Source organism: Leptodactylus fuscus, chromosome 1 (genome assembly GCF_031893055.1).
Source record: "Leptodactylus fuscus isolate aLepFus1 chromosome 1, aLepFus1.hap2, whole genome shotgun sequence".
Classification (NCBI taxonomy): Eukaryota; Metazoa; Chordata; class Amphibia; order Anura; family Leptodactylidae; genus Leptodactylus; species Leptodactylus fuscus.
In genome coordinates this window covers 200,420,567-200,446,281 of record NC_134265.1, presented here as the reverse complement: position 1 = coordinate 200,446,281, position 25,715 = coordinate 200,420,567, and the positions used below count along the sequence as shown (strand labels likewise).

At 43.3% G+C, this 25,715-nt stretch overlaps 1 protein-coding gene across 4 annotated transcripts in view; it reads right to left on the bottom strand.

Annotated features, from left to right (window-relative positions):
* Nucleotides 1-21,473: 21,473 nt before the first annotated feature.
* The window catches only part of TPM4 (tropomyosin 4), a 53,883-nt gene continuing 49,641 nt past the window's right edge, over nt 21,474-25,715 (bottom strand). For 2 of the 4 annotated variants that reach the window (XM_075282296.1, XM_075282313.1), the window contains 4 exons: nt 25,286-25,361; nt 23,466-23,528; nt 23,240-23,309; nt 21,474-21,681 (listed from right to left, as the gene is read on the bottom strand). In XM_075282296.1, coding sequence (XP_075138397.1) covers nt 21,599-21,681; nt 23,240-23,309; nt 23,466-23,528; nt 25,286-25,361 — 292 coding nt within the window. In that variant the 3' untranslated portion in view covers nt 21,474-21,598. Of the gene's footprint in view, nt 21,682-21,961; nt 22,201-23,239; nt 23,310-23,465; nt 23,529-25,285; nt 25,362-25,715 lie in introns of those variants that run through there. The other 2 variants (XM_075282304.1, XM_075282322.1) reach the window with 2 other exon arrangements.

The window sequence follows — 25,715 nt, the reverse complement described above, 5'->3', positions numbered from 1 at the left end:
ACAATATTTTTTTTCATTGTGCTTTTGTTGCATTTTCCGGCACTTTCTCCTAATTGCACAGCTGAATGTAACAGGCTATGTTTTTAGAGGTGCACGCATTTAGGGATTTGCAGCATCTTCCACATCTTTTTTTCCTGCAATGTGTGGAAGAGGTAAATTTGATTAAATTTCATTCACTTTGCTGGTTTTGTAAAACACAGAATTTGTTTTTCTGCAGTAGCCAAAGACGATGAGTTTCTGAAATGTGGGGCTTCAGGTATTTATGGCTTATCTTGAGCAACAGGATGTTAGCCCCATCACTGCTCCCACAGAATATAATGGCCCCATCACTGTTCCCCATACATTATGGGGGACAAGTGAAGAGGCCATTGTATCGAGGTGACCAGTGAAGTGGCCATAAAAAAATTTGACCCAGACAACCTCTTAAAAGAGGTTTCCTTAAACTGTAGTGAACACTGTGGCGGCCGCCAGGGAGGTGTAAAAATAAAAAACCTCACCTGTCCCCAGTAGCCTGTTGTTCCCTGCCTGTGTCTGTTTGGTCTCATGGCGGCGTCTCATTTCTGGAAATCCTGCACCTAATTGGTCTTAGCAGTCACATGAGGTGCAGGACTCCCAGCAAGAAGGCACCAGCACAAGACTGAATGGACACTGGCGGTGGACAAGGGAGCGCCGGGGACAGGTGAGTATGTTTATTTATTTTTTTATTTTACACCTCCCGCCCGGCACATGGGTCTGCCAGTAGAAGATGGAAACCTAATACGGAGTGCCGAACGCTGATGTGAACCCAGCGTCAGTTGTATTATATAGAAGACATCTGCTGCTAATGCCCGTGATCAGCGCCTGCACGTATTGCAGGCATTAACCCCCTCTGTCATAAAACAAACCTCATGCAAAATGTCAGACTAGGGGTCAGCCAAAATAGCATGAAACAACCAACTCAGAAAAGAAGACCCCAAAAAAAAAATCACCACAATAGTATAGATAAACTATATAAATGTTTTATTGTACAAAAATCACATAGATAAATGGCAAAAGTGTCCGAGACACGACCAAAAGGTACCTATATTACATAAATGTAGACTAGATGTAAAACAGAGCAAACTTCCCGTAATTGCACTGGTACAAAAGATAATGAAACCAAAAGGTGTCCGTGTAAAATACACCACATACCAAAGCATGCACCCTTTTGATCAAAATAAGAAGTCCAGTGCACGGGATATAAGCTCAAAACATGTCAACCATATAGAAAAATATTTAAGTTCCTGTGGTCATGGCTACAGACTAAAAGGAGGTTAGGGCACCTGAGACACTACGGGTATGGAACCTCGACGCATTTCGCCGGTAACACCAGCTTCCTCAGGAGGTATAGACAGTCAAGGAAAAGCTGCTGCCTTTTATAAGGCCAGTTGGAGTGGGAGGGGATGAAAGGAGCGCCTTATCTCCGTGATAGCTTCCGGCAAACTGATCTGCGCATGCGCGCGCAATAGAACACGTCATACAATGTCCCGATCATGTGAACGTGATACACTGGCCGAGTCACGTGAGCCAGCGCACAGGGACTGGGGGAAAACATATGCATTTGGGTTAGCAACTGGCTCACTGATAGGAAACAGAGGCAACTTGTTAATCGTAAATATTCAGACTGGGCCAGAGTCACCAGTGGGCTGCCACAAGGGTCAGTATTAGGTCCTCTCTTGTTTAATATCTTTATTAATGACCTGATAGAGGGTTTACAAAGCAGGGTGTCCATATTTGCAGATGATACTAAACTTTGTAGGGTAATCAATAATGAGGAGGATAGCAGAATATTACAAGGGGATCTAAGGAAACTGGAAGCATGGGCAGAGACTTGGCAAATGAAGTTTAATGTTGACAAATGTAAAGTAATGCACTTTGGTCGATGTAATAAAATGTATGACTATGTACTTAATAGTAAATTACTGGGTAAGACTGCCAATGAAAAAGACTTAGGGATTTTGGTGGACAGCAAGCTTACCTTTAGGGACCAGTGCCAGGCAACTGCTGCCAAGGCAAATAAAATTATGGGATGCATCAAAAGAGGTCTAGATTCCCATGACAAGGACATAGTTATGCCTCTATACAAATCACTGTTACGGCCACACTTAGAATATTGTGCGCAATTTTGGGCCCCGATATACAAGAAAGACATAAGTGAACTTGAAAAAGTGCAAAGACGGGCAACCAAAATGATTAGGGGAATGGGTGGACTGGAGTACAACGATAGATTAACAAACTTGGGGTTATTCAGTTTAGAGAAAAGACGTCTACGGGGAGATCTATTAACAATGTACAAATACATGAAAGGACAATACAAAGAACTTTCTAAGGATCTTTTTACTCCTAGGCCAGTGACAGTGACAAGAGGACATCATCTACGTCTGGAGGAGAGAAGGTTTCACCAGAAACATAGAAGGGGATTCTTCACAGTAAGAACAGTGAGGCTATGTGGTGACGGATTCACTGAACAAGTTCAAATAGGGCCTGGATGCTTTTCTTGAAGAGAAAAATATAACAGGTTATGGACTCTAGATTTTAAGGACACGTTGATCCAGGGTTTTTATACTGACTGCCAGATTTGGAGTCGGGAAGGAATTTTTCCCCCTGAAATAGGGCAATTGGCATGAGCCTCATGGGGTTTTTTGCCTTCCCCTGGATCAACACTGTAGGGGATTGTAGGGTTATAGGTTGGACTTGATGGACTAATGTCTTTATCCAACCTCATCTACTATGTAACTATGTCCCATCTCCAAAAGGATATTTATAGAGATTAAATCAGAGGAAAATATTAAGCGATCTTTTGACTATACTCAGAAGTAAGTATCCAATCAACGAATCACCAATAAAATACACATCGATTATATATATAATGCAGTTCCAAAAGATATACCGTATTTTTTGGACTATAAGACGCACTTTTTTTCCCCCAAATTTGGGGGGAAAAGAAGGGTGCATCTTATATTCCGAATGTGGCGCCTGGCACCCGCTGTAATAGAGAGGCGGATGCCGGCAAGGGATAGATGCAGGGGCCGGGGCCTGAGACATCGCTGCGCTCCTCTGTCCTGCATGAAGCCAGCAGCGGCGATGCTATTCCGCTCCTCCGTCCCCCTGCCGCTGGCTTCATGCAGGGCAGAGGAGCGTAGCGATGTCTCAGGCCCCGGCACCTGTCCCGCGTCTATCCCTCGCCGGCATCCGCCTCTCTAGTACAGTGGATGCCGGGTCTGTAGTCTGGATTGGCGGAGCCTTCTCCCCCGGAGCCGGTCCCCACCGGCCCCGTACCTGTGAAGTTGCAGGCCGGCTCCTGCGCTGCGACATCGCAGGAGCCGACCTGTTCGGGTGAGAGCCAGGAGCCTAATGAAGGCCCCCAGGCCTGTCACTGCTGTATTAGTATTGCGGCTGGGTCTATGACCAGCTGTAATACTAATATACAGAATGTCCCATAGACGGCAATACAGTTGTATTGCCGTCTATGGGACTTGCAATCAAGTGACCGCAGGTTCAAGCCCCCGGGGGGGAATAAAATAGTAAAAAAAAAAAAAAAAGCTTTAAAAATATATAATAAAAATATGAAATAAATAAAAGTTCTAAATCACTCCTTTCCCTAGAATATATATATAACAGTAGAAAAAACACTATGCGTCCCCGTACAGCTGCAGGGTCACCTGTCAATGTGGCCTTGCAGCTGTTGCAAAACTACAACTCCCATATATTAAATATTTTACCATTTTTTTGCTTCAAAATTTTTTTTCCCTATTTTCCTCCTCTAAAACCTGTGCGTCTTATAGTCCGAAAAATTCGGTAATAAGCCAATACATCCTATATGTACAAACAGCGCATTTCTAATAATGGAACATAGAGTCAAAGCAGAATAGAAGGATCATTTAACTCTACTCAAAATGTGGTATCCCAGAGGATGCAGGTGTTATAGTAGGACCTAATGGGAGCAGTAATCCCTTTGATAGCTGAGCTGTTGTAATTGTCACGGTAGCTGTAATGGTGGTCCAGACTGTGAGGCACCTCTCATAGGACACACAGCAAGTCAATTTTCAAAAGAAGGATAGCAAAAGACACAGTCCTTTGTTAACCAAAAGTTTCTTTACTGAGGACTCTGATATAGTGCAGCAGTACCTCACAGTGATACAGTCTCATGTACAATACAGCAGGTGCATGTGAGGAGGATTCCCTGGTAAGCTGACAGGTAATGGCTGATGCTGACACAACTTTCCTCAGATTTGGTAGTTTAGAGTATTGAGGAGACACAGTCCAGATTATAGCTACAGAAGAGGGATCTTCACCGGTTGGCTCCCAGCGGGTGACTAATTTGGGGAGTATGTAGTTACTCATGGTTCCTGGGCTGCGGTATCCGGACACACACCTAAAAGATACATGGCCTGGAAACCACGGAGCACTGGACATGACCGGAGGCCTTCTTTAGGTCCAGGAATGGAGAAAGGCTCCTTTATAGCTGCTCCTTTCTGTCAGGTTCTCTCCTTCTTGGAGGCAGTAGAAATATGGCTGTTATCCCCTGTGTATGGACTGGTGAATGGTCCTAGGAGACTCTGTATCTTACATGGGCTGTGAGAGTCACCATGTAGCTCCTAGGTTTGGCGGGAATAATCTGAAGGTTGGCCTAGCAGCAGGTGCTGTGACCTCACACACTACTCTCTTCAGAACATGGCTGCTCTGCTTTCCTTTCCTCTGCCAAGAGGAAGGCGGGGCTAAGGTCTCCACCCACAGCTTGCTAGAAGCTTCTCTGCAGAAAGCTTGTGCTGTGTATGGAGTGATTGGGATCCTACCATCACATGCACCAACATAGAGTGAACCATAGGTGGAAGCAGAGTAGTAAATGGCAACAAACACAATATACGCACACAGGAAATACAGATTATACAATAGATAGTGATACCCAGTATTGGCACATTGTGAGAAACATTACATACTATACAACAATTACTCCTATAATGGCAGGAAGTAGTGTACTGGGACACTACAAATGGTAAGTGTCTTATCAGAGAGTGACTAAAAAAACACATCCATTGTATATACAATGTATATAAGATGCAAGCTTGAATAATGAGCTAATATATCAATAAAAAACACATATGAGATGTATATAAGATGCAAGCCTAAAAAAGTCATCTAACGCATCGAAACCGCATCCTATCTATATAGACAACATATTGGAAATTGATGGAGATGTAGCCAATACAACAAATAAATAAGTGAAAAAAATCACCAATGTATAATGAAAAACAGGTTAAAGAGGACCTTTCACCACTTTTGGGCACATGCAGTGTTATATTTTGCCAGAAAGCCGACAGTGCGCTGAGTTCAGCGCACTGTCGGCTTTCCCGATCTGTGCCCGGTGTAAAGAGCTTATGGTGCCGGTACCGTAGTGCTTACACAGTGTTTACACAAGAAAATCCATTGGCCAACAACATGATTAGGGGTAATGTTAACTCTCAATTAAATGTCACCTGCTTAACCCAGGAAGAAGTGCAGCGCCGCCTGCAAAACACTAAAATAGAGAAATCGCCCGGTCCAGATGGCATACACCCCCGAGTTCTGAGGGAATTAAGCATGGTCCTAGATAGACCCTTGTATCTAATATTTAAGGATTCAGTAATGACTGGGTCTGTTCCACAGGATTGGCGAATAGCAAATGTGGTGCCAATTTTCAAAAAGGGGTGTAAAAGGGAACCTGGAAACTATAGGCCAGTAAGTTTAACTTCTGTGGTGGGAAAGATATTTGAGGGCTTTCTAAGAGATGCTATCCTGGAGTAGCTCAATGTAAATAATCTTATAACACCAAATCAGCATGGGTTTATGAGGAATCGGTCCTGTCAGACTAATCTGATTGGCTTCTATGAGGAGGTAAGTTCAAGACTGGACATGGGTAATGCAGTAGACGTGGTGTACCTGGACATGGGTAATGCAGTAGACGTGGTTATCTGGACATGGGTAATGCAGTAGACGTGGTGTATCTGGACATGGGTAATGCAGTAGACGTGGTGTACCTGGACTTTTCAAAGGCTTTTGATACTGTTCCACATAAACGGTTGGTATGCAAAATGAGAATGTTGGGGCTGGGGGAAAACATATGCATTTGGGTTAGCAACTGACTCACTGATAGGAAACAGAGGGTACTTGTTAATGGTAAATATTTAGACAGGGTCACAGTCACCAGTGGGGTGCCACAGGGGGTCAGTACTGGGTCCTCTCTTGTTTAATATCTTTATTAATGACCTGGTAGAGGGTTTACAAAGCAGGGTGTCTATATTTGCAGATGATACTAAACTTTGTAGGGTAATCAATAATGAGGAGGATAGTAGAATATTACAAGGGGATCTAAGGAAACTGGAAGCATGGGCAGAGACTTGGCAAATGAAGTTTAATGTTGACAAATGTAAGGTAATGCACTTTGGTCGACATAATAAAATGTATGACTATGTACTTAATAGTAAATTACTGGGTAAGACTGTCAATGAAAAAGACTTAGGGATTTTGGTGGACAGCAAGCTTACCTTTAGGGACCAGTGCCAGGCAACTGCTGCCAAGGCAAATAAAATTATGGGATGCATCAAAAGAGGTCTAGATTCTCATGACAAGGACATAGTTATGCCTCTATACAAATCACAACCAAAATGATTAGGGGAATGGGTGGACTGGAGTACAACGATAGATTAAGAAACTTGGGGTTATTCAGTTTAGAGAAAAGACGTCTACGGGGAGATCTAATAACAATGTACAAATACATGAAGGGACAATACAAAGAACTTTCTAAGGATATTTTTACTCCCAGGCCAGTGACAGTAACAAGAGGACACCCTCTACGTCTGGAGGAAAGAAGGTTTCACCAGAAACATAGAAGGGGATTCTTCACAGTAAGAACAATGAGGTTCTGGAACTCTCTGCCCCAGGAAGTGGTGATGGCGGATTCATTAAACAAGTTCAAAGAGGGCCTGGATTCCTTTCTTGAAGAGAAAAATATAACAGGTTATGGACTCTAGATTTTAAGGACACGTTGATCCAGGGTTTTTATACTCACTGACAGATTTGGAGTCGGGAAGGAATTTTTCCCCCTGAAATAGGGCAATTGGCATGAGCCTCATGGGTTTTTTTGCCTTCCCCTGGATCAACACTGTAGGGATTGTAGGGTTATAGGTTGGACTTGATGGACTAATGTCTTTATCCAACCTTATCAACTATGTAACTATGACTGTAGGAGGATTATACTTTGTGGGAGCACATGGAAAGATGATTGGGAATGGGTGGAGTCAACGTAGAAGTGGGTGGGGCTAAATTTGCCGTGGCGCGGCCCTCTAGCATAGTTTCAATTTCTTATGCGGCCCCATGGGAAAATTAATTGCCCACCCCTGATCTAACAGATCTGTCCCTGATATATCCATTGTAGTCTCAGGACTTACTATAACTCCTAGGCAGCAGGCCCGCTGCCTCGGGGTCATGTTTGACGCAGACCTTTCCTTCACCCCTCATGTTGAATCACTCGCACGTTCATGTCACCTCCACCTCAAAAATATCTCCAGAATACGCCCTTTCCTCACCAGAGATACACTAAAGACACTTATTATCTCTCTGATTCATTCTCGCCTTGACTACTATAACTCCTTACTAATCGGTCTTCCCCTCACTAAACTCTCCCCTCTACAATCTATTCTGAATGCAGCAGCCAGGCTCATCTATCAGTCTAGACGCTACAGCGATGCCTCTGGTCTGTGCCAGTCACTACATTGGCTGCCTATTCATTATTGAATAAAATATAAAGTTATCACCCTCATTCACAAGGCTCTCCATAATGCCGCACCTCCATACATTTCTTCCCTCATCTCTGTCTACCGCCCAACCCGTGTTCTCCGTTCACTCAATGACCTAACACTTACATCCTCTATTATCAGAACCTCCCACGCTCATATACAAGACTTCTCCCGAGCTGCACCATTCCTCTGGAATGCTCTACCCCGGACAATCAGATTAACTCCCAATTTCTACAGTATCAAACGCAAACTAAAGACACATCTTTTCAGACAAGCCTATCACAATTTCTAACGTAAACCCCTCCATACTATAATTATAATCCCCAAAATGTAACCCTCCTCTGTCCCCGCTCCCACATTTCCCCACATGATATGATGTCATCTCATGCTAACTTTATAGGTCCAAGCTCCATCCCCATGTTAAAGGACACCACTAGTGATGGCTCATAAAGTTTTATGTTTGTGTAATGACAGTAACCTCTATTACAAAAGTGTCTGACCTCTGCATAAGCAATACCGCCCCTGCTACCTCTTGTGTCACCCCCTCTACCTCATAGATTGTAAGCTCTTGCAAGCAGGGCCCTCAGTCCCATTGTGTGAAATGACTTTCTTTGTAATGTATCTTTCTGTCTGTATTTGAACCCTACAAATTGTACAGCGCTGCAGAATATGTTGGCGCTATAGAAATAAAATTTATTATTATAACCGTCATTTTTTCACCTCTGATGAAAATTTGAATAAGAAGTGATCAAAACAATAGACATTCCTCACAATAGTATAACTGAAACCTACACCTGGGCCCGAAAAAAAGACGCCCTATACCTCCCCGTAAATGGAAGTATAAAAGAGTTATGGGGGTCAAAATATGGCAACTTTTCTAAAAAAAATAAATAAATTTTGCACAGTCTTAGAATTTTGTTAGGGGTTAAAATCTAAATAAAACCATATACATTTGGTATCCCCAGAATCGTACAGAAACATAGAATATAGATGCCATTTCATTTTGGCTTCAGAGTGAACGCCATAAAAAAAGAAGCCCATAAGAAAGTCGCATAAATGCACTTTTTCTTCAAATCCCCCCCCCCATTCTGAATTTTTCCAGCTTCCCATTACATTGTATAGAATAATAAATGGTAGCATCATGAAGGATTTGTCCAACAAACATTTAGCCCTCATATACTGTAGCTCTGAGAAGGGAAAAATAAAAAAGTTATGGGGTTTGGAGGGGGGGGGGGGGGGAGTCAAAACCGTAGAGCTAAAATTGAAAAATTCCTCTGGCAGGAAGGGATTAACTCACCGTGACATGACAGCTTTCCTGAGACCCTGAAAGGCATTTCTTTAAGTATCTGTTATTGAATGATTATGGAGCTAGAAGATTATTTAGGTATTCAATGTCTCAATATACACCATTGTCTGGTATATTATCCAATTTTCCAGGCACTCTAAAATTTTAAGTAGGTAACAGGCCCTATTTACATATCGATCCCTGCTCATGCTCATGGCCGCCTGCGCTTCCCCTTCTGTGGAAACGGAGGCAGCTGTGATCAGGAGCGGGGCTCGGTAAGTGAGGCTGTGGGCCCACGAACCCCAGCACACACTGCTATCATTATGCTCTGTGGTCTTTTCAAAGCAGTGGTGAGGGAACATAAAAAACACTGTTTTTTACCTCTGTTGGGCTCCGGCGTCCTTATGCATTACGACGCAGGCCTGGCTCTCATAACGTCTGGTCCAACATTGAAGATGGCTGAAAGTAGCGGGGAGTGCGCTGGAGCCCAGGAGAGGTAAGTAACAGTGTTTTTTATGTTTGTATCATCCCCTGGGTTTTCGATCATTATACTCTGGGGTCTGAAAAGAGTGTATGCAGGGACCACTATGGAGAATAATAGTGTATGCAGAAGCCACTATGGGGCATAATAGTGTGTGCAGGAGTGCGGTTTGGGAAGTGGGGGGGGGGGAGGGGGAAACCCATGTCAAATGTTCACCTTCGGGCCCAGCCATTCCTAGTTACGTCACTGTGTGACATGTATGTCTATTGAAAAAAACGGATGGTAAGCAGAGGATACAATCTCTTAGTTCAACCATACACTGTGCTGACCCTTACTTTTATTCATTTTAAATGCTCCAAAAATTATCCTTTTTGGGGAAAGGTGCTTGCTCGTAACACACATGATAACTTGTAAGTGCTACAGATTTGTAAGGCCATGTTCACATGGGGCACGGGACCGTGGATTTTGGTTCTGATTTTGACACATCAGAATAGGACCAAAATGCGTCTGCTATGACTGTAGCGGCTTAAGACAGTCGTGGCCTCCCATACCGGAGTAGTCCTAAATGAATGGGCCCAGTCCGGAGAGTGCTGCCGCGAGGCGGACGTGGTGGCTGAATCACCCCTGGAATCCGCCTGAAGAAAGGGCAACTCGCTTCTTTTTTCCGCTAGCGGGAACAAACCGCTAGCGGGAAAAAGAACGCTAGCGGTCTGCATAGACCTCTATTGTGAGGTGGCGGATTTTCAGGAGGATTTACTCCCTCTTGCCCCGTGTGAATGAGCCCTTAGACAAAGTGACTGTGTGAGCCTAGTTGAAAAGTGATGAAGAAGTGGATTTTAAAAAACAAACAAACAACAAAATCAGCACTCTATGCGAGCAGAATGCTACACCAACATTGCATTGGTACTGGAAGAAGCAGGTATTTGTTTTATTTTCTTATTATTATTCAAACTATAGAATTTCATGACAAATTTATGGCATACTATCAGCGTGCATTGCACTTGAAAAGTAAAGTGGTTAAGAATTAACTTCATAAAAAAGCCACTAAAAATTGTCCCTTTAGGGCTAGTTTACACGGGCACAGAAGGGGCAGATTATGGTGCGGAATCCACGTCATAATCTGCCCCCTCACATTGGTGGTCTATGGAGACTGCTGGGCGTTCTTTTTTCAACATGCAACATGCCGCTAGCAGGAAAAAAAGTGAGATGCCCTTTCTTCAGACGGATTCGAGCCGCGGCGTCCACCTCACGGAGGCAACCTCCAGAGTTGACCCATTCATTTGAGCCTACTCCGGAGGGAGAAGCCGCGACAGTCGTGGCAGACGGATTTTGGCCCGAGAGTGACGCGGCTCCGGCATCACTCTCGGTGCCAAAATCTGCACTTCGGCTCCCCGTGTGAACTAAAGATTATAGAAGCAGATACAGCACAATTACAAGATTTGAAGCAAAGTGTGCTTAGGCGTAGATTTCTCTTTACTGGACACACATTCCTTTGGATGATGACTGACCTGGGTGTGGAGGAGAAGCAGAAGTAGCTGATAATGATGATGACCATATGCTGGGTGTGTATGTGACCTGTCTAAAACGACAATCATGGGGAGGAATAATAGTGGCAGTATCGGACTGTGATGTCTAAGGCCCATCAGTGGAATTGATTCTAAGGACCTACTGCCCACAGCTAGGACTCAGATGTACTGAGACAGCGCAACTACATGTAATAACTAGAGATGAGCAAGTAGTATTCGATCAAGTAGGTATTCGATCGAATACTACGGTATTCGAAATATTCATACTTGATCGAACACTACTAGCTATTCGCAGTAAATATTCGATTCAGAACCAGCGTTGATTGGCCGAATGCTATGCAGTGTATAGCATTCGGAAAATCAACGTTGGTTCTGAAGCAGGCTCGTCCTTGCTAGGAGCTGTCAGCTTGCTGTTACGAGGAAGCTGACTTTTTCTCATAGGAATGAATTGACCAGCGTTGATAGGCCAGTGTACAGCATTCGGCCAATCAACGCTGGTTCTGCCGGAGGCTCATCTGTGAGGAGGCGGAGTCTAAGATCGGACCACAAAGGAGACTGCTGCCTCCGGCAGAACCAGCGTTGATTGGCTGAATGCTGTACTCTGGTCAATCAATGCTGGTAAATTCATTCCTATGAGAAAAAGTCAGCTCCCTCGTAACAGCAGGCTGCCAGCTCTCTCGACTAACAGACGAACCTGCGGCAAATCAACGCTGGTTCTGCAGCAGGCTCGTCCTTGTTAGTTGGAAGAGAGCTGGCAGCTTGCTGTTACGAGGGAGCTTACTTTTTCTCATAGGAATGAATTGACCAGTGTTGATTGGCCAGTGTACAGCATTCGGCATATCAACCCTGGTTCTGGATCAGGCTTGTCCTTGCTAGTCAGGAGAGCTGGCAGCTTGCTGTTACGAGGAAGCTGACTTTTTCTCATAGGAATAAATTGGCCAGTGTACAGCATTCGGCCAATCAACGCTGGTTCTGCCGGAGGCTCGTCTGTGAGGAGGCGGAGTCTAAGATCGGACCACAACAGTCTCCATTGTGGTCCGATCATAGACTCTGCCTCCTCACAGACGAGCCTCCCGCAGAACCAGCGTTGATTGATTCAGGGCAGATCCAGGGAGTAAGAAGAGGCGTCTGGATCTGTCCTGATACGCGGAGTCCAGTGATACTATATCATGCTTATTCGTTTGTGTGGCTGTTAATAAGCCACACACCTGGAACGGCCTCTGTCCACGTCTTCTTCTGGCGCTGGCATCAAACCTCTACGCATGCGCAGTCGGCTCTACCGTCGGGCCTCAGGCAGAGCTGACTGCACATGCCCGTGGCCATTTTTTGCATAATTATCTTGTGATGATATTGTGTACTATAAATGGTGGGAAATTTTTAGTTTTTGCAATTTTGCAACGAGGAACATTTTTTCTGAAATTGTTCCACAATTTTTAGATGCAATTTTACACAGATTGTTGACCATCTTTGCTTTTGACTCTGCCTACCTAACATGTTTTTTTTCTTTTTTTTAGTCATGTGACTAGTTGCGAATTGACCCTCCAGCTATCTTTTTCCAGTGACACTTTTCCAGTTTTTTATAACCCTGACTCAACTGATTTTTTTTTTTTTTTTATCATTAAAGTTTATTGAAGGTTTTTCAAAAAAAATTTACAACAAAGGGAAGAGGGGCGATGGGGGGGGGGGGGGGGAGTCCAGGAACAACAATCCAGGCCAGTAGAGGGGAGACAGGAGGACAGAGTCAAAATGTACAAAAGTGTAGAACAGAAAAATATCAATTAACAATATCGATAAACACAAAGAGGTGGGTACACAAAGATGAAAACAGACAACATCCTCACAGGGGTACAGAGGGAAAGAGGGACCGAGTCCCAGAGCAGCCAAGTCTGATGGTGATGCCCCTCATCCGGGCGAAGTTGAGCCATCAAATTTTCCATGGTACGGAGATGGAGAAATTCCTTCAGCCAGGAGAGGAGTGTGGGAGGGGTCTGAAACTTCCAGAGTCTGGGGATAACCAACCTAGCAGCAACCAGCACGAACCTGTCTCAACTTTTTTGAGACGTGTTGCTGCCATCAATTTCTAAATTAATGTTTGCATATGAAATAAAAAAATGTCTAACTTTCCACTTCTGATATGTGTTTGATGTTTTATTGTGAGTAAAATAAGGTTATATGAGATTTCCAAATCATTGCATTTTTGTTTTCTTTACATTTTAAACAGCATACCAACTTTTATAGAACTGTGGTTGTTCTTTTGCTAAATCCATTCTTGTCTTTCTCAAAAACCTGCAAAAAATTAGCAACAAACAAAATTTTCCATAGAATGAGCACAGATAGACTATAACAGCAGACAACCACTACAAGTGCCAGTGTTACCCATGGGGAAAAAAATGTTCTGTGGGCAAATTAGCACCTAAAATTGGATAATTGAGCAATAAGGAGAACATTATCTAGTCAAATGGATCCAGATTTCTGATACTCCATGCAGATGGGAGGATCAGAATTTAGCGTAAGCAGTATGAGTATTGGTATGGAGAATGTATGCATGCAGGGTTCCTCTGTCCGCTTGAGAAGTCGGACATCTTCTCTTGCGGACAGGGAAGGACGGGCACGGAGTGCAAAAGAACGCACCCGATGCCCATTCAAGTGAATGACAGGTGTCACGGACACAGCTAGTGTCCACTCCTAGTGTCCGTGACAGATTTTGAGCGGACACTAGGAGCGGACACTACATGTCGGACACCGACGGTAGTGTGAACGCTCCCTTAGTCTTTCATGTCGGCAGCGCCGCACCTCCCATGAGGCGACCGCTTCAGGCGGCGCTATGCCGGGGCCCCGGGGGAGGGCGGCATTTTTGCTGACTTAAGCCAGTCCAGGACAAGCTGTCCTGGACTGGCTTAGCGTCACCATCTCGGCAGCCCGGCACAGGAAGCGAGCGATGGATTGGGGCGGCCCTGTGGACGCAGCGTTGCTCCAGTGGCCGTCCCTCACGCTTAGCAGAGAGCAGGTCCTCTCTCTGCCTACTAACGACGCTCGCTCCGCTTGGCACCGCCCCCCTCCGCTCGGAGGGGTGGGGTGGGGGGGGGCGGCTTTCTGACGTCTGCCTCAGGAGGCACAAACCCTGCCCCTGCATGTGGGTAGAGCAATCCTTATCTCCACAATGACTACAGGTAATAATATAATAATACATTTTATTTATATAGCGCCAACATATTCCGCAGCGCTGTACAATTTATAGGGTTCAGATACAGACATACATAACAAAGAACGTCATTTCACACAATGGGACTGAGGGCCCTGCTCAAAAGAGCTTACAATCTATGAGGTAGAGGGGGTGACACAAGAGGTAGCAGGGGCGGCATTGCTTATACAGTGTTCAGACAATTTTGTGCATTAGGAATTGTGATAGGCTTGTCTGAAAAGATGCGTCTTTAGTTTGCGTTTGAAACTGTAGAAGTTGGGAGTTAATCTTATTGTCCGGGGTAGAGCATTCCAGAGAAGTGGTGCAGCTCGGGAAAAGTCTTGTATACGAGCGTGGGAGGTTCTGATAATAGAGGATGTAAGTGTTAGGTCATTGAGTGAGCGGAGAGCACGGGTTGGGCGGTAGACAGAGATGAGGGAAGAAATGTAGGGAGGTGCGGCATTATGGAGAGCCTTGTGAATGAGGGTGATAACTTTATATTTTATTCAATAATGAATAGGCAGCCAATGTAGTGACTGGCACAGACCAGAGGCATCGCTGTAGCGTCTAGCCTGATAGATGAGCCTGGCTGCTGCATTCAGAATAGATTGTAGAGGAGAGAGTTTAGTGAGGGGAAGACCGATTAGTAAGGAATTACAGTAGTCAAGGCGAGAATGAATCAGAGAGACAATAAGTGTCTTTAGTGTATCTCTGGTAAGGAAAGGGCGTATTCTGGAGATGTTTTTGAGGTGGAGGTGACATGAACGTGCGAGTGATTCAATATGAGGGGTGAAGGAAAGGTCTGCGTCAAATATGACCCCAAGGCAGCGGGCATGCTGCCTAGGAGTTATAGTAAGGCCTGAGACTGCAATGGATATATCAGGGACAGATCTGTTAGATGGTGGAAACAGTAGTAGTTCAGTCTTAGAGAGATTTAGTTTCAGATAGAGCGAGGACATGATATTAGAGACAGCAGAGAGACAGTCACTGGTGTTCTGTATGAGTGCAGGGGTGATGTCACGGGAAGATGTGTATAATTGGGTGTCATCAGCATAAAGATGGTACCTGAAGCCAAATCTGGCGATGGTTTGTCCAATGGGGGCTGTGTAGAGAGAAAAGAGCAGGGGGCCGAGGACCGAGCCCTGAGGAACCTCAACAGCAAGGGAAAGAGGGGAGGAAACAGAGCCCGCAAATGATACACTGAAAGTGCGGTCTGAGAGATAAGAGGAGAACCAGGAGAGCGCAGTGTCATTGAGGCCGACTGAGCGGAGCATAGTGAGGAGAAGTTGATGGTCAACAGTGTCAAAAGCTGCAGAGAGGTCCAGAAGAATAAGAAGAGAGAAGTCACCATTGGATTTAGCCTTTAGTAGATCATTAGAGACTTTTGTGAGAGCTGTTTCAGTAGAGTGCAGAGCGCGGAAACCAGATTGTAAGGGGTCAAGCAGAGAGTTAGCAGAGAGATAACGGATTAACCGAGAATAAACCAGGCGTTCCAAAAGTTTAGAGATAAAGGGGAGGTTAGAGACGGGTCGATAGTTAGCAGCACAGGATGGGTCCAGGGAGGGTTTTTTCAGTAGCGGGATTATAACAGCATGCTTGAAGGAGGATGGGAAGATTCCAGAAGAGAGAGAGAGGTTAAATATTTTAGTAAGGTAAGTAGTGACAGCAGGGGACAGAGATTGGAGAAGGTGTGAGGGGAAGGGGTCACTACTGCAGGTTGTGGGGCGAGATGAAGAAAGTAGCTGGGAGACTTCCTCTTCTGTGACAGGTTCAAAAGATGAGAATGGACAGTCTAAAGTGCGGCTGGTGAGGGGATCAGTACTATCGTAGGTGTGGGAGTCAATGCCACCTGGGGCTTGGGCAGTAATTTCCTGACGGATCTTATCAATTTTATCATGGAAATACATGGCCAGGTCATCAGCACTAAGGTCTGTGAATGGCGTCTGCACCTTGGGTGTGAGTAAGGAGTGAAAGGTTTCAAAAAGCCTTTTAGGGTTGCTGGAGAGAGAAGAGATGAGGGCGGTGAAATAGTCTTGTTTGGCGAGGTAAAGGGCAGAGCTATATGTTTTAAGCATAAACTACAGGTACATTATCTTCATTTTTTTCTTTGAGGCTACTGCTTCACTATGTTCAGTCTATATACTATTGATTTGAAATCTACTTTTTTTGTATTTATTGTTGCTCCTGTTTATCCTGCCACCTAGGTTTAAACAGTATATGCATTCTATGCTATTTCAATATGGTAATGTTTACTGCGTGTCAGGATAGAAACAGGATACATTTCAATTATTATTATTAGGTGACCTATGACCAGCTAGTGTATTACATTTATGCTGACATGCATTGCTATATATCCTCATTTTATATTATGTGAAGTTTTTTTCTTGGGAGATTTACCTACTTTATGTCCTTAAGGTGTTATTAGTGGTTCAGTGTCATCTGCTCTGCTGCTCATGATTTTTTTTTTTTAATATTCATCAATAAATTAATATTTTATATAAATAATATAACTATTGTGGCATTTTTGGGGGGCTTTTCGATCTTTTTTTGTGCTGTTATATATATATTATGGCCCATGCCATAATTATCTCAGAGGTTATTTGTTGGTTTAAGGGGCTCATTACCCCCAAGACGTATAAGTGATTACTGTACTCATGCTTCACACATAGGCTTTTTTTTTTTTTTCTTTAAACATATCCTGAACAAAAGCTAAGTTTCATTATTGAAGCTGTTCTGACTTTCTGTGTACCGCATTTTTAGATGAGCTTCATCTCCAACCGGGAGATTCTTTCCGAGCATCAGAAGCCAGCATCCAAGACCTATGAGAGGACCATTACATGCAAGGGCGATATTTTTGTTTTTCTTTTTAAACATGGATTATCTGAGGTGGCTGCTCCACAGTTCCAGGTGAGGAGATGGTCACTCTATTGCTGAGCCCAGGGCCAAGTAACTTCAATTGGCCTGGATATGAGGTGGCAAGCAGCTGAAAGACAGGGGCCATCGGCAATGGTCTAGCAAGATTCCTGTGGCTTTGGTGCAAGCATTGGTCAATATATTGTTCCCCACCCCTGCTGCTAGTGCTTCATGCTGTAAATGTTCCAGGGCTCCTGCCAGGCAGCCAAGGTAATGAGGCAAGTGCACACTGCTGTCATGGACTAGTCTACCATCCACTTATGAATATACCTGTGTGTGCCAGTCCCAGCTTCTGATTGTGCTGCCTTTGCTTGCCTTGTAGTTTACAGGAACCGACCGCTGCACAGCTCTTAGTCCGCCCAATTCAAGCCAGGTGATCTCCTTCCGTTGCGCATCCTCTGACCCCCTACCATTATGAGTACTTACATAACACAGGCTGCGCTTCTCTCCTGCTCCCGTGTGGCTGCATCTGCCTGGGAAAGTCTGCAGGTGTTAGCCTCTGCTGGCCTGGGATGAGATTTTTTTTTTAATTTAGAATAAATCTAATGCCTGTGAGCCAGGCCCCCTCCCCCTGCAGGCCTGGGCACACCCTCTGCTGCCACAACCATTATGCTACTGGCCACCGGAGAAAGGGTCTAGCAAAGGAGGGGGGGGGGGTCAAGGGAGTGAAAAATACTCACCTCTTCACTAAACCTGCACTGAAAGTGGGATTACTGGCACTCCAGCTGAAGCTACAGACCAGTAAGGGGACTGGGTAACTGGCAGTGAGGAGAGATGCCCTTTGTAAGGATATCCTGGCTGCCTGGATCCTAGCAGCCACAGGGAATAGAACTAATGCGGAACACACACTCCCTCCCTCTAACCTGAAAGAGGAAAGAAAACACTAAAATAATAAAAAGCAGAAGACCTGCTAGCAGATCATGTCTGACTCCTATGGACACTAGGCTAAAATTGTCTTCTCTGTGGAGAGGGTATAGCCCACTTAGGCAAAGCCAACACTTTCTTATATTCCTAGTGTCAGCCTCCTAGTGGCAGGGCCTATACTAATGGTACCGAGTCCCCCAATGTTATTAATGATAAAGTTGTTTGTGGTTTGTTTTGTTTTTTTTAATATAAACAAAAAACAAAACACAACAACCCACAACTCTGCAAAGCTTTTGACACTTCCCAGAGTGTGGAGACAGTATCCCAATGACCCCACCAGAATTATCATAGGTCATTCCATGAATTAAGAAATAAGCAACGTGGGAAATAGCGTACATTTCTGTCTCGCAGGCACAGGGCCTGGTGAGGGAATACCCCTCATCATACATAAGGTGCACCCTGCGCTGTCTCTGGGGCTATAAAGACAGGTGCAAATAATGCCAGTCTTTAACAATCTGCCACAGTATATTTATCTGAAGATCCAGCTAGGTATGAAGAAATATGCAGAGATTCTGATTTCAGTAGTAGATTAACACCAGTTGAAATAAAAAAGTTGAATCTGCCAATCTCTTTCCAAGTGCCCAGAGTCGACCCCATGGATGTGAATTCTTGTCCTCTACTTCCTCTGGAATTGATGCAAGATCTTGTACTGGTAAAGTTTCCAAAGAGCTCAAAGTTCCAGAGCCAGAGGAGGACGTCTGGCTGGATGAGTGAGGAGCACTAGAAGAAGAGCTGGAGGTGCCTTGAGATGGCTGGGACTCGCCCATTGTCTCTCGGGACATGGAAAATCTCAGAACAGCCGCATAAACAGGAAGATACAACGCTCCTCTTTTGCCGCCATACAAAGTCCCAAAGTACATAATCTGCAGATAAATATCTCATGTGTATGGACAGGTTGTTTTGTTTTTTTGACTAGCTAATTTAATACCCAAATATAGTGATATATACTCACCAGCCACTTTATTAGGTACACCATGCTAGTAACAGGTTGGACCCCCTTTTGCCTTCAGAACTGCCTCAATTCTTCGTGGCATAGATTCAACAAGGTGCTGGAAGCATTCCTCAGAGATTTTGGTCCATATTGACATGATGGCATCACACAGTTGCCGCAGATTTGTCGGCTGCACATCCATGATGCGAATCTCCCGTTCCACCACATCCCAAAGATGCTATATTGGATTGAGATCTGGTGACTGTGGAGGCCATTGGAGTACAGTGAACTCATTGTCATGTTCAAGAAACCAGTCTGAGATGATTCCAGCTTTATGACATGGCGCATTATCCTGCTGAAAGTAGCCATCAGATGTTGGGTACATTGTGGTCATAAAGGGATGGACATGGTCAGCAACAATACTCAGGTAGGCTTTGGCGTTGCAACGATGCTCAATTGGTACCAAGGGGCCCATAGAGTGCCAAGAAAATATTCCCCACACCATGACACCACCACCACCAGCCTGAACCGTTGATACAAGGCAGGATGGATCCATGCTTTCATGTTGTTGACGCCAAATTCTGACCCTACCATCCGAATGTCGCAGCAGAAATCGAGACTCATCAGACCAGGCAACGTTTTTCCAATCTTCAATTGTCCAATTTCGATGAGCTTGTGCAAATTGTAGCCTCAGTTTCCTGTTCTTAGCTGAAAGGAGTGGCACCCGGTGTGGTCTTCTGCTGCTGTAGCCCATCTGCCTCAAAGTTCGACGTACTGTGCGTTCAGAGATGCTCTTCTGGCTACCTTGGTTGTAACGGGTGGCTATTTGAGTCACTGTTGCCTTTCTATCAGCTCGAACCAGTCTGGCCATTCTCCTCTGACCTCTGGCATCAACAACGCATTTCCGCCCACAGAACTGCCGCTCACTGGATGTTTTTTCTTTTTCGGACCATTCTCTGTAAACCCTAGAGATGGTTGTGCGTGAAAATCCCAGTAGATCAGCAGTTTCTGAAATACTCAGACCAGCCCTTCTGGCACCAACAACCATGCCACGTTCAAAGGCACTCAAATCACCTTTCTTCCTCATACTGATGCTCGGTTTGAACTGCAGGAGATTGTCTTGACCATGTCTACATGCCTAAATGCAGAGTTGCCACCATGTGATTGGCTGATTAGAAATTAAGTGTTAACGAGCAGTTGGACAGGTGTACCTAATAAAGTGGCCGGTGAGTGTACCGGTATATATTTTTTTGTAGCTATAAGAAGTCAATCTGCCCCAAAGATAGATGTGAATCCCAGAGGAGGGACCTGCAGATATCTATTATAGCCAGAAATACATTGGTATTGGAAATTAGACCTGCACAAGGCTGTGATGAGCTACAGGACAATAGGTAAGCAGCTTGGTCTTCGGTTTGAGGCTTCATGCAAGATCTCACCTCAAAGGGCAAGGATGATTCTGTGAAAGGTCAGGAATAATCCCAGAACTACAAGAGAGGACCTGGTCAATAACCTGAAGGGGACAGGCCGACTGCACTGTATTAAAGGGAGGATGGAAGAGGACATGTATCGCAAGATTTTGGTGACCAACCTCCTTCCCTGACTAAGAGCATTGAAGATGGATTGTGGCTGGATCTTCCAGTATGACAATGACCCGAAACACACAGCCAGGGCAAGTAAGGAGCGGCTCTGTAATAAGCATTTTGAGGGAGGAAGATAAAACTCAATGTAGCCCAGCGACAGCCTCAGATTTTTGTTATGACTGGTTGATTGGAATATGGAAATGGGAAACCATGAGATCCAGGGTCACTAGGAATGTATCCTTTTGAATAAGAGAAATCATGTATTTTATCGTTTCCATCTTGAAACGTTTGTAGACTAGAAACTTGTTCAGGAACAGGAGATATATAATTGTGGAATTGTCTGAATATATCTTGCAGGAAGTTGGAGGAAGCAAATTCTATTCTGTAACCTTCCCTTAAGGTTCTCAATAGCCAAAGGATTCTAGGTTACTGACAACCACCTTTGGACAAAAAGGGAGATAGTTTGTCTCTGTCTCTCTCTTACCCCTGAAGGACATCATTGATGTTTAGATGGTTGGTATTAAGGAGAAAATCTCATCCTCTCCCCCCCCCCCCCATGGCTGCTTTTTTGAATGATATTCTAGTTAACATTTTGCCTAGTTGTATTTTATTGATGATATTCAACAAGATCTAGAACATTTTTAACATTTTTTTTTTTTTTTTTTTATACCAACACATTTTGGTCACGTAACAGAATAACGAGACAAACACTGAACATCATGTGACTATTCTAGCTTTGAATGTACATGGAACCTTCGTATAAAAAGAATTAAAAAAAAAATATTATAAAAAGGTACAATGCACAAACTTAACACCAGGTTTTTAAGGTCATCATTGTGAACGGTTTCTAAAAAAAAAAAAAAAAAAAAAATGATATTTGGTCGCAGTTATTGCCGTTTTCCCCTGGAATGTTAAGAATAAAAAGTGACAGATTGTAAGACTTTCAGGAAGGAATCAAAATTGCACAACTGTCTTCACTTTGTATTATAAACTGTTGAGCTCTAGTAGTGTTTGGTCCAGAACTTGATGCATTCCCAGGTTTTCTTCTTTGGCATTCGCCAGTTTGTCTGAAAGAAAAACAAAAATGAAGTACCTCCGTATTTATAATAGTGAATGAGGCATGACATTTATGTCCTAGTAACCTGATAACCTGAATATGTGTGTGGTCCATTAACATGCACAACAGCAATGTGAGAAAATCTGTAGGATCATGATGAACGTTACAACCAAAAGCTTTGGCAGTGTCCTCTACTTCTATAATATTCCAATACAAGAGTAGATCTCATGTATGGAAAGGGTCAGTTCTTTCATACATGCATTATACACACTGAATACAAAGAAGGAAAAGAAAGAAATGAAAGGGTGCAGATAGATCTTTATTTCAAGAGACTGAGAAGTGCAGAAATTCACAGAAAAAAAAAAAAAAGGAAAAAAAAAAGAAAGAAGAACACACCACAGTAGCTAACAGAACTCAAGAGCCACATGACAGAACCGAGGGGCAGTCTACAACGACGTCATGTCATTCAGAGCATGGTCTAGCTCCTCACTGATAGCCTTGTACTTCAGCTTCTGTGCATACAATTCATCTATCACAGAGAATCAGCAGGAATCAGACGGACAAGAGAAGAGTCGAGAATAGATGCAGAATAGTGGGAGGAAGTGTGGAAGAGAAAGACATTTGTTACTACACAGAAGATGTATGCTACAATGTAGAATTGCAGTCTATTAAACATTTGCAAACAAGGCAAATTGAGATTCTAAAATTACAGAAAATTAGTATTGAAGTTCCTTTTCCAGAAACTACGAAATGGAACGTCACCACATTATCCGAAAGTGTGCCTGGCGACGACCACCATGACGACCTAGGTAATTATAATTTTTTATTTACTTATTTATTTAAACTAAATAAGTTAGAATGATGGTGGGGAAAATGGGGTTTAGTTTAGGGGTTAATTTTATATAGTCTATAGACTAGTACTGGGGGAGGCGTTCCTCCCCGCTCACACTGTACAGCGTTATAGGCACTGCTGTGAGGAAGGGCATTCCTGACTGTCAGAAACGCCCTTCTGATGGTGAAGAGCTACGGTACTGGCACCGATAGCTCTTCACCCGGGGCACAGAAGGGGAAAACCGACAGTGCGCTGATTTCAGCGCACTGTCGGCTTTGTAGCGGTATATAAAACCGCATGTGCTCCAGGAGGTGAAAGGTTTTTTTTTTTATGCTCTATACCTCATGCATTTTTATTTTATTTATGAAATAAGGATAATCAATTTAAAAAAAAATACTTCTAGCAAGCGGAGAGCAATATCTAGCACAACTCTTATCTTGGGAAAGGAAGGTTGCAAATGTAAACAGTTAATTAGAAAAGAGTTCTGTATGACCACAGCAAGATGTTCTCCAGTACAGATTGTATAAGAGGAATAATCCAACTATTCAGTTTGGCTTCTATATCACACTTTATATCCCTCTGTATCTGATCACCTGTCAGGGTAGTGGAGAAGCATTGCAATTTTTTTTTTTTTTTTTAAATATTTGTATTGTACTTTTGTCAAGGTTTCTTTTCGACATTGAAATTTATAAAACAACAAGAACTAAAAGGGTCATCATTGATAAGCACAGCTTACCTTCGAGGTCATCAATGGTTTTTTCTAGTTTGGCAACTGTTCTTTCTGCAAACTCAGCCCTAGTTTCGGCCTGTTAAAATGCGTAAAAAGAAAAAAAAAATGAAGATTGAATTGGAATGTAAACCAACTATATACCAGCTTAATACATTAATACTCCTTTATGTATACACACACACACACACACTCTGACAGTCTCAGTATAGTCCTATTCTGTAATGCAGGTTACCTCTTTTAATTTATCTGTTAAGATCTTGATTTCTTCTTCATATTTATCTTCTTTTTCAGAATACTAGAGACAAAAAAACCCAAGCCAAAATCAATATCACTCAAGTACACTCAAAACTCCATTGCTTAACATCAGCTACAAAAGTTTATACGCAATGCATGCCCCTTCACCACTGTCAAAAGTACGATGAACCTGTGGCTTCAGTTCCCAGTCTGGACAAAATCATCTTATTGTGACGAGATTTATTTAAGTCAACAGGGTTTTGTGCTGGCCACTAATATAACTACTAGCAAACAGCTGTGGAATCCTGTCATGTGAATGAGGCTTTATTAAATGCATTCTTTTCAATGGCTATTCACTTTTTTTTTTTTGACTGACCATTTTTCATTAAAAGTCCATTAAAAATTGATGCCAAATGGATGACACTTGGCTATTGAAAAGGGAGAATGCAAAACAAGCCTTACACAGATCACTCAAAAATGTCACTGTTGCGAGTATAAAACCTTACACTGTACAACAAGCCGCAAAATGCTGTAACAAAAAAAAATCCATAATATTGCTTTCCGGGCCTGTCTGTTTAGTGAAACATTGTAGCTGCAGAAGCCAGAGAAGGCTAAAAGTGTAAATTTGCACTTCCTAGTGGTAGGATTTAATATGATGTGCTGTGTACTAGGAAGGTGTAGTGAAGAAAAAAAAGAGAAAAAAAAAAAAGGGGGAGCAGAACTGCAGTTACTCTATTTTCTTATGGGTTTTATTTTTAAGGTGTTCATTGTGTTGTCAAAGTAATAGGTTATTCCAAGTTCACTTTAGCGTTGGCTCTCTGCTGCTCTGGTCAGTTGAATGTGGTTACATTTGGAGGCTGACAGACCATACTGACTGTAATGAGTGTCAGATGCCCATTTTAAAATGAAAAGTGGCCGGTGGAAAAGCTGTGTGAGCTTTCATGTAAATTTCAGAAAGACATTGCGATGGAGTCTGACACAAATGTGAGCTTGGTCTTACCTATATTATGGGGGGGGGGGGGTCAGTACAATCACAAAGTTACCACATTTTTACATTTCCATGTACAACAGAGATTTTCTTATTTGTGGACAAGCTACAGTTTGTATTAAAGGGGCTCTATCAGCAAAATCATACTGATGAGCCCCACATATGCGTGAATAGCCTTTAAAAAGGCTATTCAGGCACCGTAAATGTGAAGTTTAATATAACATTTACGGTGCCTGAATAGCCTTTTTAAAGGCTATCCACACATATGTGGGGCTCTATCAGCATGATTTTCGATAGTGTTCGATCGAGTAGGTGTTCGATCGAATACTACGGTATTCGAAATACTCGTACTCGATCGAACACTAATAGCTGTTCGAAGTTTAAGGTTCGATGCAGAACCAGCATTGATTGGCAGAATGCTATACATTCTGCCAATCAACGCTGGTTCTTCTCTTACCTTTAGAAGTCTTCTCCATGCAGCGTCCCCGTGGCGTGCCCTCGCATGCGCAGTCGGCTCTGCTCAGGCGTCGGGCCAGGCAGAGCCGACCTCGCAGGTTATGCTGCGCCGGGAGAAGACTTCAAGGAGAATCCAGCCCGACTGTCACTCGTCGACTTGATAAGTATCATTTTATCGAATTTTGCGTACCCCTGAAATGATCATTTCCCCCCCATAGACTATAATGGGGTTCGAAATCTGTTCGAATCGGATTTTGAACCTCGGACATTTTAGTGTTTGCTCATCTCTACTAATCACCTTTCATTTAATTTTTTGGGGGAAGATAAAAAAAAACCAAACAAAAACAAAACAACTTTAGTTGTAGTCCACTTACCTTTTCTGATTGAGCTTCCAAAGATTTCAAATTGTTAGTCACATTTTTCAATTCTTCTTCCAGATCACTGCATTTACTGCAATTTAAAAAAAATAAATAAATAGGATAAGAAAAATAGGTAAACCGCTAGGTGCCTTACCTACCATCTAAATGTATTTCATCACTGCCTACAAAACAGACATATGAAAGCGAATACACAAATACAACATAACTAAATTTTCAAACAAATTTTTATTTACTGGCAGCACATGGCAGAAGTACACTACCAAATTTTGGAATCTTTCTGTGAAATCCTGCATTTTAGTATTCTTTCCATTATTTTTCTATTGAGAGCTGTACACAGGTTCTCTCTGGGGTATGGATAACTTCCCTGCATTATTCAATACCCATACCCTACGTCTACCTCGAGTGCAGAACTCGATAGAAAAAA